Raw genomic sequence first — 16,095 nt, 5'->3', positions numbered from 1 at the left:
ACCTAAACATTAACCTATAAATTCTTTAAAAAATACGGTAACTCGGCAACGCTCAAGCCTATAACCTCGCATTTTTTATTCCATTCTCGAAGTTGCATAAAACTTATAAATTATTAACAGTAACCCTATTTGAGGCTCGCAATTTAATGCCAAAGTGAAAGGGGTGTGGCTTAAATGTGTAATTTTTAAGTAGCATATAGAATGGCGCGTGGTTTGTTTACATCTCAGGCCTGACTCATGGAAAATTCCCAAACGTGATTGGCTGATCAAATTAGTTCAAGATCATGATGAATTAAAACAATGGTTTCATAATTTTAATAAAAATAATTAAATACTTTTAAAAACTTAAATTTGAGTACAATTAAAAATATTAGCATTTCAAAATTCTCAAATTTTTAAAAGGAATTTTAAAATAGTAGACTAAATAATAACATTCGTGTACACGCATTGAGATACAACCAAGTTAATTAAATCTAGCCTCTAGGCATATCTTTTAGCTGTTGTGTTGCCCTCGGCAATGTTTAGTGTTGGTTCAGCTTTTGCCTTGCCAAGTTATTCAGTGAATAGTGTACATTTGTAAATTTATAAAAACAAAAAACATTCTTCAAATAACAAAATTGCAAAAAACTGATTGCAAAAACGCCATATCAAATTCAAAGGAAGCAGAAGGTGTGATGCGAAAACGAACTGCTAGCTGCTTTAAAAGTGAATGGCTGGATGAAATAGTGAAAACTGCTATGCCAAAAGCTCATGAGTTGATAAACATTCAGCTGTGTGAAATATTTATGTATGATGCTACAACTAAAGTGATGTCGTTTGTATTTATTGTCATGATGCAAAGGTTGCTGGGGATTTTGCTAATGGGAAGAAGTTTGATGTCACTTGGAAGTTGGACTTTTGAAATGCCATTTGACAAGTAAAATACATCTGGATGGTATATACAAACTTAGGCGACAAAATTGTTCATTGCCAGCTACAGGAGTACTGTGTATGCTACGTGAAAGTTCAGATGACCGAGAGAGAAAACGATCAAACCCAGAGCAGATTAAAGTTCTTATTGACAGTGTCGTATTAGTTGTTAAGATGAATAATTCTTTACTTTCAGTTCAACATATTAATGAACATTTGGAAAAGTATGTTCAACTCCCAGACAGCTGGCGAAGCAAAAATTATGCGTTTGAATTTCTAGAAACAATCAGTTTAATTTTTGAAAATGACATGTTTGAGCAAATTGCATCTGCAAATTTCCACACCTTAACCATTGATGAAAGCACTAATATAACTGTTAACAAATGTCTCATTCTCTATTTTAAGTTTAGACCTAAAGACTGTAATGAATATAAAACATATTTTAGCAGAATAATTCAGTTGCAGGCATGTGATGCCTCCTCCATTGTGTTAGCTATTAAACAGTTTTATCAAGAAAAGAAACTTGATCTCCAAAAAAAGTGATGTTTACCTCTGATGTTAATGTTTACCTCAAAGTTAATGGTGTCGCTGCAAAACTTAAATTAGAAGTTCCACATCTTGTCCAGCAACACTGTGTAGCTCACCGTGAGAATATGTGGAAGGAAATTAAACTAATCAGAGATATTGATACATTAATGAAAATAGCGTACACATTCTTTTCTCGTTCCACAGTGAAAAGACATGAATTTAAAGAAATTGTCGAGGCATCTGAAAATGAAGCTATTGCCTTCAGACCACTCAGTGAAGTGCAGTGGTTATCCAGACATTTTGCATTACAGGCAATAATAAGAAACTATGAGGGACTGATCACATATTTTGAAAAAGACAAACCAAATGATCTCGTGGTTAATTATTGTCATGATAAATTAACTAACGTGACATTCAAAGCAGCTGTTAATGTTTTAACTGATGTTTTTGAAGAAATGGCTTCCCTGTGCAAAATCTTACAAAGGAGTAACCTTAGACCACTAGACAGTCATCATTTTGTCAGAGGGAAGATTAACAAAATCAGGAATCAGTATTTAGAAGGTGATGCTTGCTGGAGTGACAGAGTAAATGCTTTACTTAAACAAGAAGAGACTGAGCCAGTAGATACTAGCCCCTGTTAAATTTTATAAATTGTTTTTTATGTGCACATTTAGAGGACAGATTCCCTGAGAATGAGATACAAGAATGGTCAGTGTTTGATATCTCCTCTATTTCACATTGTGATTTCTCATTTGGTAGTGAACATTAATGCCCTTTGTCTTAAATATCATGATTTTCTGGATGATACTACAGAAATAATTAGTCAGTTTAATGATTTCAAATTTTCTGTAAAGAAAAAATTAAATGCAAAATGATATCAAATTTTACGCAAATGGTTGTATTTGCTCTTCAAAATGAGCAGTTTTGTGATTTAGCAAATTTGATGGATATTGGAGGAACCTTCCTTGCATCTAGTGCAGACTGTGAGCGAGGTTTTAGTCTAATGAATCAAATAAAAAACCAACTTAGAAACCGTTTAGGAGAATGTCATTTGGATATGCTAATGAGAGTGAAAAGTTACCAATTATATGGAAATTCAGTTAATTTAGATAGTGTGTATAAAGAGTGGGTGAATGCCAAAGACAGAAGAAAGAAAAAATAAAGAGATAGAAGCTAGAACTAAACAAGATGAGAATTAGTAACGGACTTATTATGAATGTTTAACAAGGTGAGAATTAGTAATGGGAATGTTTTATTATGTATGTTTAGAGTTATTTGCAAAGTTAGAAAATTTAATTAAAGGCAATCAGACACTAGTGTTATCTTTTTTTTTTTTTACTTTATTTCTTCTAATCAGATCAATATTAAATACATATAAAATATTTATGTTAGCTCTGTGATTGATGTCACACAACTTACTTGGTGATGGTAATAATACACACACTTAGAATCTTATCTAGTACAGTTGGTATCGTGTTGGCCTCGTCCCCGGATCGAGTCCTGCCCATGACTTGTGAATCGTGATTTCCAACTGTTTACTGGGGAGGCTACTGCCGTGTGTGTGGGAACACGGTCGGGAGTTGGGGGTGACTTGGCTGACGTCCCATTGACACCAGAAGGTAAAGAGTGAACTAAAATCTTTTAACTTTTTTGTTTAAATGATCAGTATGGTGACTCGTATGGGTGTACATATACTTTTCAAAAGAAGGTAAATTTTGCACACATGCAAATTTCTGCGCACTGGTTGGAGATAATCTTGAAGTTTTGGGATGTCTGAGTATTTGTTGATGAGTAGCATGAATAGAGAGTACTCTCATTAGCAAAGCTATAAATAGGATTAGTAGTGATTGAAAGTTGCTTATTTGTGTATAGCAGAAAGAGGATAGGCAATAGAACAAAGTCCTGAGGCATGCTAGCATTGGTGGCAAAGCTAAAGGAGATGGAGCCATCCATCATGAAATATAGTTTTTTGACAATGCCTCAGAAAAAAAGATTATTATTGTTGTTATTATAACCAGAAACCTTTAGGGAGTCAAAAACTCATCAAAAGAGGCCACATCTCACCCACACCAGCTGTCACACCTTTTCTTGAATTTATTCTCGTTACTTGCACTCACTACCTCCAGAGGCAAGCTATTCTAGTCACACACCACTCTACCAGAGAAAAATCTAGCTCTCATCCTCTCCAAAATGAAAATTGCTGCACTGGTATCCTATATGACCCTTTTAGAAGGTTTATGGGTCTCTGTCATATCACCCTGCTTTATCCCATCTGCAGTCCACATATTCTCAATCTGTTCTTAATGACTGAGGTACAAACTTTGTTTGCTTACACTTGGATAAAGAATTAAACTAAATTTATTATCTAAATCCATCACTTCTCCATTGCTTCTGCCTTAGTATCACCACCTCTGGGTCTGGTTCCCACTGACAAGACCTCAATAAAGGTCGAAACCGGTTGGAAGCTTGGGTGATGAATGGCAATGCAGTTGCTGTCACCCAGATCCTGGGTGTGTGTGTGGGGGGGGGGGGTAATGAATGTCAATGCTGTAGCCCATGAAGTTGCTGAGGCACGGCTGCTGCTGTTACCCCTCAGATGACATATGAACAAATGAGCGGCTCTGCTCAGTGGTGGGGTGAGCCTGTTACTGAGGGGAGCAATGCTGAGTTTTTGGAGTTTGACATGTACTTGAACATTCAATAAAGGTCGAAACTGGTCTGGGTAGTGGCTCTTCCCTTAATGCATAGCATTACACATGTCCGCAGGGAGATGTGCTCTGCATTATGGGAGATCTGAGTGTAAGCAAACAAAGTTTGTGCCTCAGTCATTAAGATACTTCAGGCACAAACTTTGTTTGCTTACACTTGGATAAAGAATTAAACTAAATTTATTACACTAAATCCATCACCATTCCCTATATCTGGGGCACCTCTGAAAAGTTAACCAAAATCTTTAAAAAATATGACCTGACTTCTTGCTACAAACCATATAAAAAAATTGGCATCCCTTATCCACTCCACCAAAGCCCAACCACTTCCCCTAGACCTACCTGGTGTATACCAGGTCCCTTGCAGCTGTAAACTGTCCTACTTTGGCCAAACAGGCAGGACAGCAAATGTCAGGATTTTGGAACACAAAGATTACATCCAGTTTCACCAATACAGCCAATACTCTGGGCTTGCAGACCATGCTTTGGACACCTGCCACAGAATATGCTGGAAGCCACATTACTACACCACAGCAAACTTAAATATGAAAGATTGTTCGTGGAATCAGCCTCAGCTCTAAAAAACTTTCCAAACCTCCACGAATTTGGGTGCATGAGACTGCCCCAAATTTGGGAAGCTTGCATCATGAGAACTTCAGCCCAACAGCCAAGACAACCCAATATAGCTTGCTAGGGGGGACACCTTTAGGACTCTAGGAATATCTCACTCTTTGTAGTGCCTGCATGCACATGTCATAGTTTTATGTTCCCATGAAGATGCTGATGCGACATTGCCAAAATATAGGAAGTATTTATTAAAGTTTCTTTTAATTAATATTCCAGTATATGGTGCAATTTCCTGAAATAATTTAATAGTCGTGTTACCACCGTATAAGCCTATCTACAAGAATTATGATATGTCAATTATTGCACACATGTCTTGGCATAACCCTTGTGCAATAGGATTATCATCATTCTTTCCACTCCTGTGGAATCTTCCTGCTGAGACTCATATTATAACCAGCTAACATCTAGTTCAGCTGAACACTCTTTTAACATCTGTGCTGATTTCCCATTTTTCCTCTGTCGCCGAATTCTTATTTAGCTTATGCAACAGCTCTAGTAACTCCTCTTCATCCAGTATGCAGGTAGCATAAGGGATCCATGTTGCATACACCAGGTTGATAGCATTTATTAAAAATGGCCACTCATTAGTTGAACAATCTCTGCAAGCTAAAGAAAACAAAAGAATTTCATTGTTATGTTCTAAGTAGGAGTATGAAATGTTGCCATCTGCATTCAGTAGTCACTCCTTCACATTCATTCTTTTCAATTTCAATGTTTCAATAACAATGACTTTTTTGTTGTTGATGTTTGTAGGATGATGATATAACATATCATCTTTGTGCACACAGTCTTTCTTCCACATAATATTTTTCTTGTAAATCTCTTGCTTAATAAGATTGCACATCCATTTCACTTTCACCCTGTTTATTCTTTGAACTCTAGGAACATGTTTCAATATTGCATCATTTTAGTATTTTTGTAATGCCTCCCATGCAACTGATACCAAGAGAATGAATTTAGTATTCTCCTCAATTGATCATAATGTCCCGCTTTGTAGTTCAGCTTATAACCCTTTCTGAATGGAACATCCATAAACTTAGCCACTTCCCAGGTCAGTACAGCATGATTATTGTCAGTCTGAGCAGAATAGTCACATATTTAAAGACATATTGACTCTCACATTATAAATCAGATCTAACTCTCTTTGACCTAAGTTCCTTCTGTCACATTCTGCTGGAAGAAGTCTCACAACAGTTTGCAATTATGTGATCCAGTAAAGATAAATACCATATAATATTTAATGTAGGTTCATTTGTTCAAACAGTATTAACTGTCTCTGTGCCATGGAGTATTAGCAACATCATTGTAATACAGAGACATAGAAAAAGTCTTGTATTGGTTGCTTTAAAAAAAATGGCAATATTTAAATGAACCTAATTACTCAAAACATTGAATGAAATTACTCAAATGAAATGAATAGAAAAGTCAAAATTTTTGCAAGGAAGTGGGGGAGGTAATCTTCTGCAACATTAGGCCAGGAATCCAGGTAATCATTCCAAGAAGTCCACTTAAAGCTTGGTGCAAGGTAAGGTCAAGACAGTAGGGTTATGTACCTCCATTGAATTTATATTAACTCTACACACAAAAGATTGCATCATCATCATACATATCAAGGATTCAAGCCTAGCATGGCCTGTTCCGGCCTTAGAAGTCATCGTTGAATCATTTAAGAGGACGTCCTGGTTTTCTTTTTCCTAATGGCTTGTATTTAAAGGCTTGTTTTGGTAATCTTTCTGTTTTCATTCTTTGAACGTGTTCTATCCATTTATGTTTATATTTTTTAATTTTTTCTATTACTGGTTCTTGGTTTAATTCTTTCATAATTTCTTCATTTCTTTTGTGATCAAATAGGGTATACTTTGCAGTTTTTCTCATAAACTTCATTTCTGCTGTTGTTAATCTTTGTTTGTCTTTTTGTTTTATTCTCCAGGTTTCACTTCCATACATTAAGGCTGGTAGGGCTAACGTATTGTATACTTTTAGTCTGGTTTGTTTTTGAACTAGGTTTGGTTTAAATATAGAGTTAATTACACTGTTATTTTTAAATATTTTGCAATTTTTATGTTTATATCTTTTTCATTTTCATATGTGATCGTACATCCTAGGTAGTTAAATGAATTCACCTGTTCTAAGATCTTGTTATCTATTACTATTTTAGTTCTTGCTGGATCTTGTCCTTTAAAGGCCATAGTTTTTGATTTTTCTGTTGATATTATCATACCATAATCTTTGGATATCTCATTTAGATCTAAAATAGCTTTCTATAGTTTATCTTCAGAATTTGTAATTATTAATTGGTCGTCGGCAAAGAGGAGAGTGTTTAAGTTTACTGTAGGAGAAAGCTTAATTCCTTGATGTAAATATTTATTCCATTTTATTATTATTTAATTTAAGTAGATATTAAAAAGAGTTACTGAGAGGGGACATCCCTGTCGGACCCCTTGGTTTATCTCTCTCGTATATGATAGCTCGTGATTTAATCTTATTTGTATTTGATTATTTTCATATATACTTGTGATAGCTTTTAGGATATTATTTGGTATTTGTCTTTCTTCTTCTTCATCTTCTTCCTTATACCCTCTTTTACCTTGCGGTGTCGAGGGTTCATTGATCATCGGACCTCACTCCGTTTACAGGATAAGGTGGTCAGCCTTATGCCCCGGTGTATCCTATGGCCTGTAGTGTTGAGTTCTCAAGGCCAGTTTGCCTGCTTTGCGGGATGAAAAACCCCAGAATAAACTGGGGAAAAAACCCTGCTTTTTGTCTTTCTTTTAATATGTTAAATAGTATGTTTCTTTTAACTTTGTCAAATGCTTTTTCAAAGTCAATAAATGCAATATGTGTTTCTGTATTCTCTTCTTTTCTCTATTATTAATTTTAGGCAAAAGGCCGGGTCTTTCATCTCAACAAAAGATTGCAAAACCTAAAATATGACAGTGCCATATGTGGGCAAGTTGTTAAGGGAAACGAATCCATTGATGTGTGTCTTGAGGAGGGTCATAATCCTTGTAGGAAACAGGGTGTTTCAAAGATGGATAAGATGTTGGTTTGATAAATATGAAGCTGAACTGTGTATTGATGTCGATTAGCAATTGTTTGTATTGTTGTGTTCTTAGAGAAAGTGGGGGAATGATCATGGCAAGTTTGGTGGACCAGCACCCATGAAAATTCCTACAGAAGAGGAATAAATCAGAAATATAATGCTTGTGAGAAAATGATTCAAAATTAGTTTGACAGAAAGCTCATCTCTTTAAGTGGTATATCATTAAACATTTTTGTTGAGGGTTTTTGATGCACCACTCCATGTATGAGAACTGTTTTCTATGATTTGATAAATGGGAATTATAGACTATCAGTAGTTATTCAGGTAAGAAAATATGTCTTAAGCAGCAGATGACACCCAGTTTTTGAATTCTGTTGAAACTATGAATGCGATGTATTTATTATTATTATTACGTGCCACCTCCAGGGAGTCCAAAGACTCATCGAAAGAGGTTATCTACTCTACAACTCTGCCTCCACCCAATTCTCCAACTACAATTATCATCTACACCAACGCCATCTACACAATCACAAACATCCATGCCCATGGCAGGATTCAACCTTTTGACTGGAGAGCTAATACGCTAACCACTCGGCCACCCAGGCCAGCATTTGTGCCAGGAAAGACTAGAGCTGTAAGTCAGACGAGGAAGAGAAATCTGATCTTAACTGTATCAAATGTAAGGGAAAGAGTGAGCCTCTTTTCTTCAAGAAATAAGACAAGTCTGTGTTTCGGTAGCATTAAAGTTTACTTTATCATCCTCATTGCACTGGAGAATGTTAAAGAGATCAATGTTAGTGTTTAACACATTGATTATGGAAGATCTTGAAGGTTAGGTTTGATCATTTGAACACTACAAGGTTTTTTAAATGAAGAAGGAAAATGGAGTGTATAGAAACGAGAATGTGGGTAACAGTACAGGTCCCTGGGATTTCCCCACAGTTATTGGTGGTGGAAATATGAAGAGAGGAAACAAATGACCATGACAGTAGTAAATATTCAGTGAGGAAACTAACAACCTACTTGTAAAGGCAGACAATAAGATAAGATGATGGCGTAGTAAGTAGGCCTCTGTGCTAGATGTAATCAAATGCCATAGAAATGTCATGACTGAGTAATGCTTTTTCAGGCATTTATTTCCAAGAATAGAGAAGTGGAGTCGTTTTTGCTTAAATTCACTATAGTGAATCCCATTTGCCATAATAAGAATCTCTTGTATTCATTATATGATTATATCAACATGAACGTAATTTATTGAAATGAGACTACTTCCTAACTTACCTTGAAATGTAACATCAGTCTTCCAACACCAGGAATCAGCTTAGCAGAGATGGCATTTTCATAGTGCAGGTAGATAGATGGCATAACATTATGCTCTTTAGTTGGAAAACACCTGGATTCAATTTTCATTGACATAAGGGACTTCATCTTGGTATAAAGAGATATTTACAACCAAAGATAAGAAGACAGATCTGAAATGAAGGTGGCAGGATTGCTCCTACCAGATAACTTGAGTTTTTCATCTGACAAACTAATAAATTGGCCTGGGAGAATACTGTGATCATACATTAAGCTGCCTGAATGTAGGATGTTGTCTGAGTACCTAAAGAATAACATGTTCTTATATCCCCCAGAGAATTATTAATTTATGAACAAAATGGAAATAAAAAACAAAGGACATGGCACATCGAAATATGATTAAGATAAAAAAAAAATTATAAACTCAGATCTGCTAATTAATATACCAATTTAAAAGAAAATTTCAAAAACTGTTGATAGAAAATAATGATAAAAAAAATGAAGAAACTGTTAAATCTTGAAGTTTTTGTGTTCTGAAATGATGTTTTTATCATTTGATTGAAACATCTTTTCTCCTTGATCTCTTTTTAATGGCCAGATTTTCATCATACCTGTGTGTATCTTTGACATAACAGAATTTGTGTTTTTGTTTTTCTAAACCCATCTTAATTTCTTCGCAACCTGTTATCATATTCAAGGAAATAATATGCAACCAGGATTACCTTTTCTCCTTTAGGCTTTATTTAATTGTAAAAAAAAAATCTTTTTTTCTTTGATGAATCTTGAGTGACTGTCAGTTATCTGTATTATGTTGTAAACTTTTTGGTTGTTGTTAGAAGTACATTTTAACAGAATTTCTTTTACTCCTGAAGTTCCATATGGAATACGAGAAGCTACAGAAAAAATAGGAAGTTCTAAAACATACAAGATTCCTGAACATCTGTAAGTTTTTAAATGAATATGAAATGTTTATTTTAAAACAATTTCAGGTGCATTAGTCATTTTTATATTATTATTTATTTTATAATTATTCTAAATGTTACTTTATTTCAAATTAAATATATATATATCATCATCAAATTCCTAACATGTACCCTCAAAGGATGTACAGATATGATAGTACTTCATGAAAAACTTACATCACCACTAACTTCCTATCTACAAGACTCCAACATTATCAGATCTTATATTTCTGACTTCTAAGCTACTTTTTACTGTATCAATCCACCTATATCTTGGTCTTCCTCTGGGTTGTTTTCCTGCCAACCTGGCAAAGAACACTTGTTTTGCTTATCTTTCCTTTCCCATTCTGTTTAAGTGACCATACCGCCTGTGATTAGCTCTACTAATATCTTCATTTTTAATATCATATTGCCATTGATGCCATCTGCCCTAATCTTTCTCAGGACTCTCATATCTGCAGTCTCTAGTCTCTGGTCAAGTGTTTTATTTCTAACCCAGTTCTCAGATCCATAAGTTAAAATTAGCTTGAACACTGTCTTGTATACAGCTAATTTAGTGTTTTGACTAATTTCTCTCTTATTCCATATACAGTAATTCCCCGATTAATGCGTCATTTTTTTTCGATACCCAAATTCGATTAGTGCGCCTATATACATCTTAAAAATGAATGTTACAGATTTTAAAAATTTTCTATCTATACATTTTTATGGCTAACTATTTTAAAAAATCACTCACCAGAATGAAATAATTTAGTTACCGATTTAAAACATTTTACAAGTTATTTTTAATGGCATACTACACTACTTCTATGTACACTATGTTCCAAATTTTTACCCCCAAAATTTATGTCGCTTGCTATAGCACGCCCACAGATTCGAGACCCTTCGACACTTCTGCATGTCAACAGAAGGAGAATCCATTCCAATAATAGGGTAATCAATCTGGCTTCTGGGATGAGTTGTTTATTATTACACGTCGGAAAATTAACTTCTCTTTTATGATGATTGTAGTTTTTAAAGTTTTAAATAACTGTTGGGAAATTTTATCTATAAAGCACATAATTTCGCATGTTTGTGACCAATTCGTATCCTTCATTTCTTTCTCCCCTTCAATGATAACGTCCAAGAGTTAATTAAATTTCATTCTGAAGAATCGAGTGATTCCGACCTGCTAAATTTAGATGCACAGCGGGAAGATCCCGAAGAATATGAAGAAAATTTAACCATTGATAGTCAGCCAAAAGAGATTTCACAGAAACAATTTGAAAATATTTTTCGTACAATCAGAGTTTTTAAGCAACAATGCTTAGAGGCTGATCCTGATGAAGAGAGAAGCAGTAAAATTTGCAGAAGAGTAGAAGAGGCAATAGGGCCATACCGTCGGTTGTATGAAAAAAAGAAACAAAATGCCTGCCAAACTACGTTAGCTCAATTCTTTGTTAAGAAGTAGAATAATAAAATTTATAATCTGAATATGTTTTATTGTCTTTCAGCTTCATGGTTTTCCTTTAATTAGACCCTGAGACATACCCTAATTCTTTTATAAAAAAAATTAAGGGTCAAAAAAGAAATCTGAGGAACAAATTATACATTTTCCCATAGGTTATTATATTCGATTAATGCACCTGTCTTAAAGAACACATTAGCCGCACTAATCGAGGGATTGCTGTAGATTTATTCAGTTGACTTCCTATCATACCAGCTTTCTTGATTCTGTGGTCTATTTCCATATTTAATTTACCATCTTCACTAAAAATCATCCCTAAGTAGCTGAAATGTTTTCCTTGTTCTGAAGGCTCTCCATTCACGATGCAGTGAAATTTTCAATGCTTCTGCCTCTTTTCATTGTCTTTTACTTGTTATTGCTGATCTTCATGTCATACCTATTAAAACAGTATTCAGTTTAGTCAGGGAATCTTGCAGACTTGTACTGGATTTATTTAAAAGTGTAACATCATCTGCATTAAAGTACAGAGCTCAGATTAACATCTCCAATTTTGATATCAGGTTTAATACCACTATCCTTCATAATGTGATCCATATAGATAATGAATAACAGAGGGGATAATGTACATCCTTGTCTGATACCAGATTTAACATTAAACCATCTTCCTGTACTTCCTTCAATTTTAACTGACTCAACTCAAATAAAGACTAAGTATTGCATGATATAATGCTGCATTGACACCATACAACTATAGCTTTTCTCTTGACACCTTGTCATATGCCTTTTCCAGATCTACAAAACTTAAATACAGATCTTTGTTATATTCCCATGATTTCTCAACTTTGTTGTAAAGTGAAATTCTGATTTTGGCAGCCTCTATTTGGCCTGAATCCAGCTGGTTCTTCACCAAGCTTTTCTTCCACAATTCTTCTCAACCGTTTCTCAAGTATACTTGCATAGATCTTGCCAGGAACACTCAGCAGGGAAATACCTCTGTAATTCTCACATTCAGTTTTATTTACTTTTTTATATATGGATACTATGAGAGCTCTACTCCAATCATCTGGAATTCATCCCCTCTGTGCAGAACTGTAGGAATTTTATACCTCCATACTTAAGATTTCTGGTCAAATATCATCTTCTCCAGCTGTCTTTCCACATTTCAGGCTTTTGATGGCTTTTTTCTATTTCAAGTAAAGATATGTATTTCTTAGATATATGAAGAGTCAAAGGCTTCAATTCAGCGACATATGACTTGTTTAAGTTAAGGGATATTACATCCCTTTTCGTTTCTTAGCCGAATGAGAAACTCAAAGAGTTTCATGCCGAATATAGTAGAAACTATATAAAGTTCGGCGATTCCAAACGTAAGCAAATACCTGGATACTGCAGCAACTGACCCTTAAGGTAGTGCAAGCTGAGGCAACTCATGTCAAAGGTGGAGCAAGCTCCGATCACTATTCTTGATATTTACCCATAATGTGAACTTAGCTCCTAGGAGCTATATTACTGCTCTACATTATGAGAGAAGTATGGGTAGTGACCTTCTCTCATAATGTAGAACAGTAATACAGCTCCTAGGAGCTAAGTTCACATTATGGGTAAATATCAAGAATAGTGATCGGAGCTTGTTCCACCTTTGACATGAGTTGCCTCAGCTTGCACTACCTTAAGGGTCAGTTGCTGCAGTATCCAGGAATACGCTTGGAATCGCCGAACTTTATATAGTTTCTACTATATTCGGCATGAAACTCTTTGAGTTTCTCATTCGGCTAAGAAACAATATGGGATGTAATATCCCTTAACTTAAACAAAATATGTATTTATGATTCTATGCCTAATCAGTTTTTTTTACCATTGTGCTGTCATTGATTGTTTCATTTAGCAATTTTTTGAAGTATTTGCTCTATACTTCAAGGATATCTTTTTCTCCAATTTTCATGTCACCTTTATCATCTGTAATTCCTTTTACAGCGATCTTTCCTTTATTTCTAAGCTTCTTCAACAACCTCCAGAATATCTTGCCACCTTCTTGATATTTATTTTCTATGTTCTAACCAAAGTCTTCCCATGACTTTTGTTTAGCTAGTTTTACACAGTGTTTAGCTTTCTTACATTTGTCTCTTTATTCTTTAAAACACAAGCTGGCTTAATTGTCAAGAACTTTTGATATGCTTTCTTCTTTTCCTTTACTGCCTCTTTAACTTCCTATGTCCACTATGGAGTTCTGATTTTTCTATCCTTGCAGACAACCTCATCACATGCCTCTCTGGCTGAATCAATCATGGTTTTCTTGAAGGCTTGCCACTGAATCTCCAAGGTTTAGTTACTGTTCTCAAACTCTTTCATTTTTTCTTGAATAATGTTTGTATATTTTAGTCTTCTGGAATTCTTTTCCTTAGTAACTTACAGATAATTTTATATTCTAGAAAATTTTCTTCAGTTCTTTTCCCTTTTTCATTAGTTCTATAGTTTGAGGTGAGAGTCGTTCTCTTTTCTTTTGTTTCACAGGAATTTCTGATTTTTTCTTGCACTTGTTGAATTTATTAATAAAGTCAATATAGTCATCGTTTATGTAACAGTTTTTAATAGTCCATTCGGTCTCTTCTGTGCTTCCTGAACTTGTGGCAGCCTATTTGTTTGGGTTGTCTTTTATGGTTTGATGTTGCCCTGATATGTTGTTCTTTTTTGTGGTCTATTCTTATAATGGCTCTGAGGAGTCTGTGGTCAGAATCTATGTTGAAGTATGTTTCACCTATTGTACCAACATTTTGTATATCAATTTCATTTTTTGTGTCTCCATTTCGTGATTGCCAAGTCCATCTTCCTAGGCGTTTTTTGAAAAAAGTGTTCATGATAAAGAGTTGTTCAGCTGCAGCAAATTCAGCTAATCTCTCTCCTCTTCTATTTCTTTCTCCTCGCCATGTGGTCGTATAAACTTTTCATCTTCTTTTCCACATCCTATTTTGGCATTAAAGTCACCACCAACAAATGTGTATGTTGACTTCTAATTTAATGTCTGTTCAAGATTCATGTAAAAATTTTCTATTTCTTGATTATCAGCTACAGATGTTGGAGCATAACAGGATATTAATTTTATTGTTATATTGTTCTCTATTCCAGTTATGAGTACACCTACTCTTTCAGATATGATGTTACAAGAAAACATCGACTTGGTGAGCTTAGATTTAACAATGAAGCCCACTCTGCCTTGTTTGCTTTGCCATTGTTTGAGGATGCTCCAAGGAGTATCTGTGAGCCATTGTACCATCTTGCGGTCAGTTCTTTCAATCTTTTTGTTTCATTCACTAGCAGGATATCGAAGTTGATTAATTAGTTCTTTGATTAGTAAATTTATTTTGTAGTCTCTTGCCAAAGTTCAAGTATTGAGGGTACCGATTGCCATTTTCATAGATTTAAGAGGGGGGGCCTGTTTCATCTGCGAGATTCTTAACACACCTGTCTAAAGTGAAGGTTTAACACCAAAAGAAATTCATTCTAAAGTTTGTAAAAGTTTATGGGCACTTTTCTCCTTCGTTTTCAAAATTAAGAAATGCGCTGCCGAGTTTAAGCGTGGCCGTACCAGCCTTGAAGATGATCCACGTGAAGGACGTCCAAAAAGTGTAACTACACCAGAAATCAGTGATCAAGTGCACAATATGGTATTGGATGACTGGCGAGTCAATGTGCATGAAATTGCTGAGACTATAGGCATTTCAAAAGAATGTGTAGGATATATTTTGCATGAAGAATTGCAAATGAAAAAGCTTTGTGCAAGATGGGTGCTCTGCTTGCTCATAGCAGATCAAAAATGCACTCCCATGAAAATCTGTGTACATTGCTTGGAGCGTTTTAACAAGAATGAAACTGATTTTGTGCATCAACTGACTTTGTCTTCTTTGGTGCTGAACACCGGCTTCTGTCCACCATTACACACCAAATCCAAACCACGGTCAAAACAGTGGACAGAAGCCGGTGTTCAGCACCAAAGAAGACAAAATCAGTTCCATCAGGTCGTAGCATCGGTGCTTTGAGATGCTAAAGGCATTTTGTTTATTAATTATTTTGAGCAAGGTAAAACAGTAACCGAGGAATATTATTCCGATCTTTTAACCAGACTAGACGAAAAATTTCGTGAGAAAAGATCTGGTCCTGCAGAAGAAAAAAATCATCTTTCATCAGGACAATGCACCTGCCCACAAGGGTGTTTTGGCAATGGGAAAATTAAGGGATCTGCACTATGAATTGTTGGAACATCCACCCTATTCCTCAGATTTGGCTCCCTCTGACTTTTATCTCTTCCCAAAACTAAAACTTCCTCGCTGGTCAGCATTTTTCTTCGAATCAAGAGGTGATTGCAGCTGTAGATGGGTATTTTGCAGATCTTACTGAGAACCACTACACGGATGGGATAATGGTGCTGGAGCATCGCTGGAATAAATGTATTAGTCTTAAGGGAGATTATGTTGAAAATAAAAATAATTTTGAGATATTATAAATTCGTTCTTTCATTGTTAGACCAAGAACTTTTTAGACCACCTGTGTGTGTGTGTGTGTGTGTGTGTGTGTGTG

General features: G+C 35.2%; 1 protein-coding gene across 2 annotated transcripts in view; it reads left to right on the top strand.

Annotated features, from left to right (window-relative positions):
• Window positions 1–16,095, top strand: part of LOC150106864 (tRNA (guanine(10)-N(2))-methyltransferase TRMT11) — a 203,618-nt gene that overhangs the window by 148,693 nt on the left and 38,830 nt on the right. For both annotated transcript variants that reach the window (XM_090392774.1, XM_090392773.1), the window contains exon 10: window positions 9,987–10,056. In XM_090392774.1, coding sequence (XP_090248900.1) covers window positions 9,987–10,056 — 70 coding nt within the window. The remainder of the gene's footprint in view (window positions 1–9,986; window positions 10,057–16,095) is intronic.

This window comes from Typopeltis vanoorti, chromosome 5 (assembly GCF_054136105.1).
Source record: "Typopeltis vanoorti isolate ZY-2024b chromosome 5, IOZ_Tvanoo_1.0, whole genome shotgun sequence".
Lineage (NCBI taxonomy): Eukaryota > Metazoa > Arthropoda > Arachnida > Uropygi > Thelyphonidae > Typopeltis > Typopeltis vanoorti.
The sequence above is the reverse complement of the archived record's forward strand: the minus strand, read 5'-3'. Positions and strand labels throughout refer to the sequence as shown.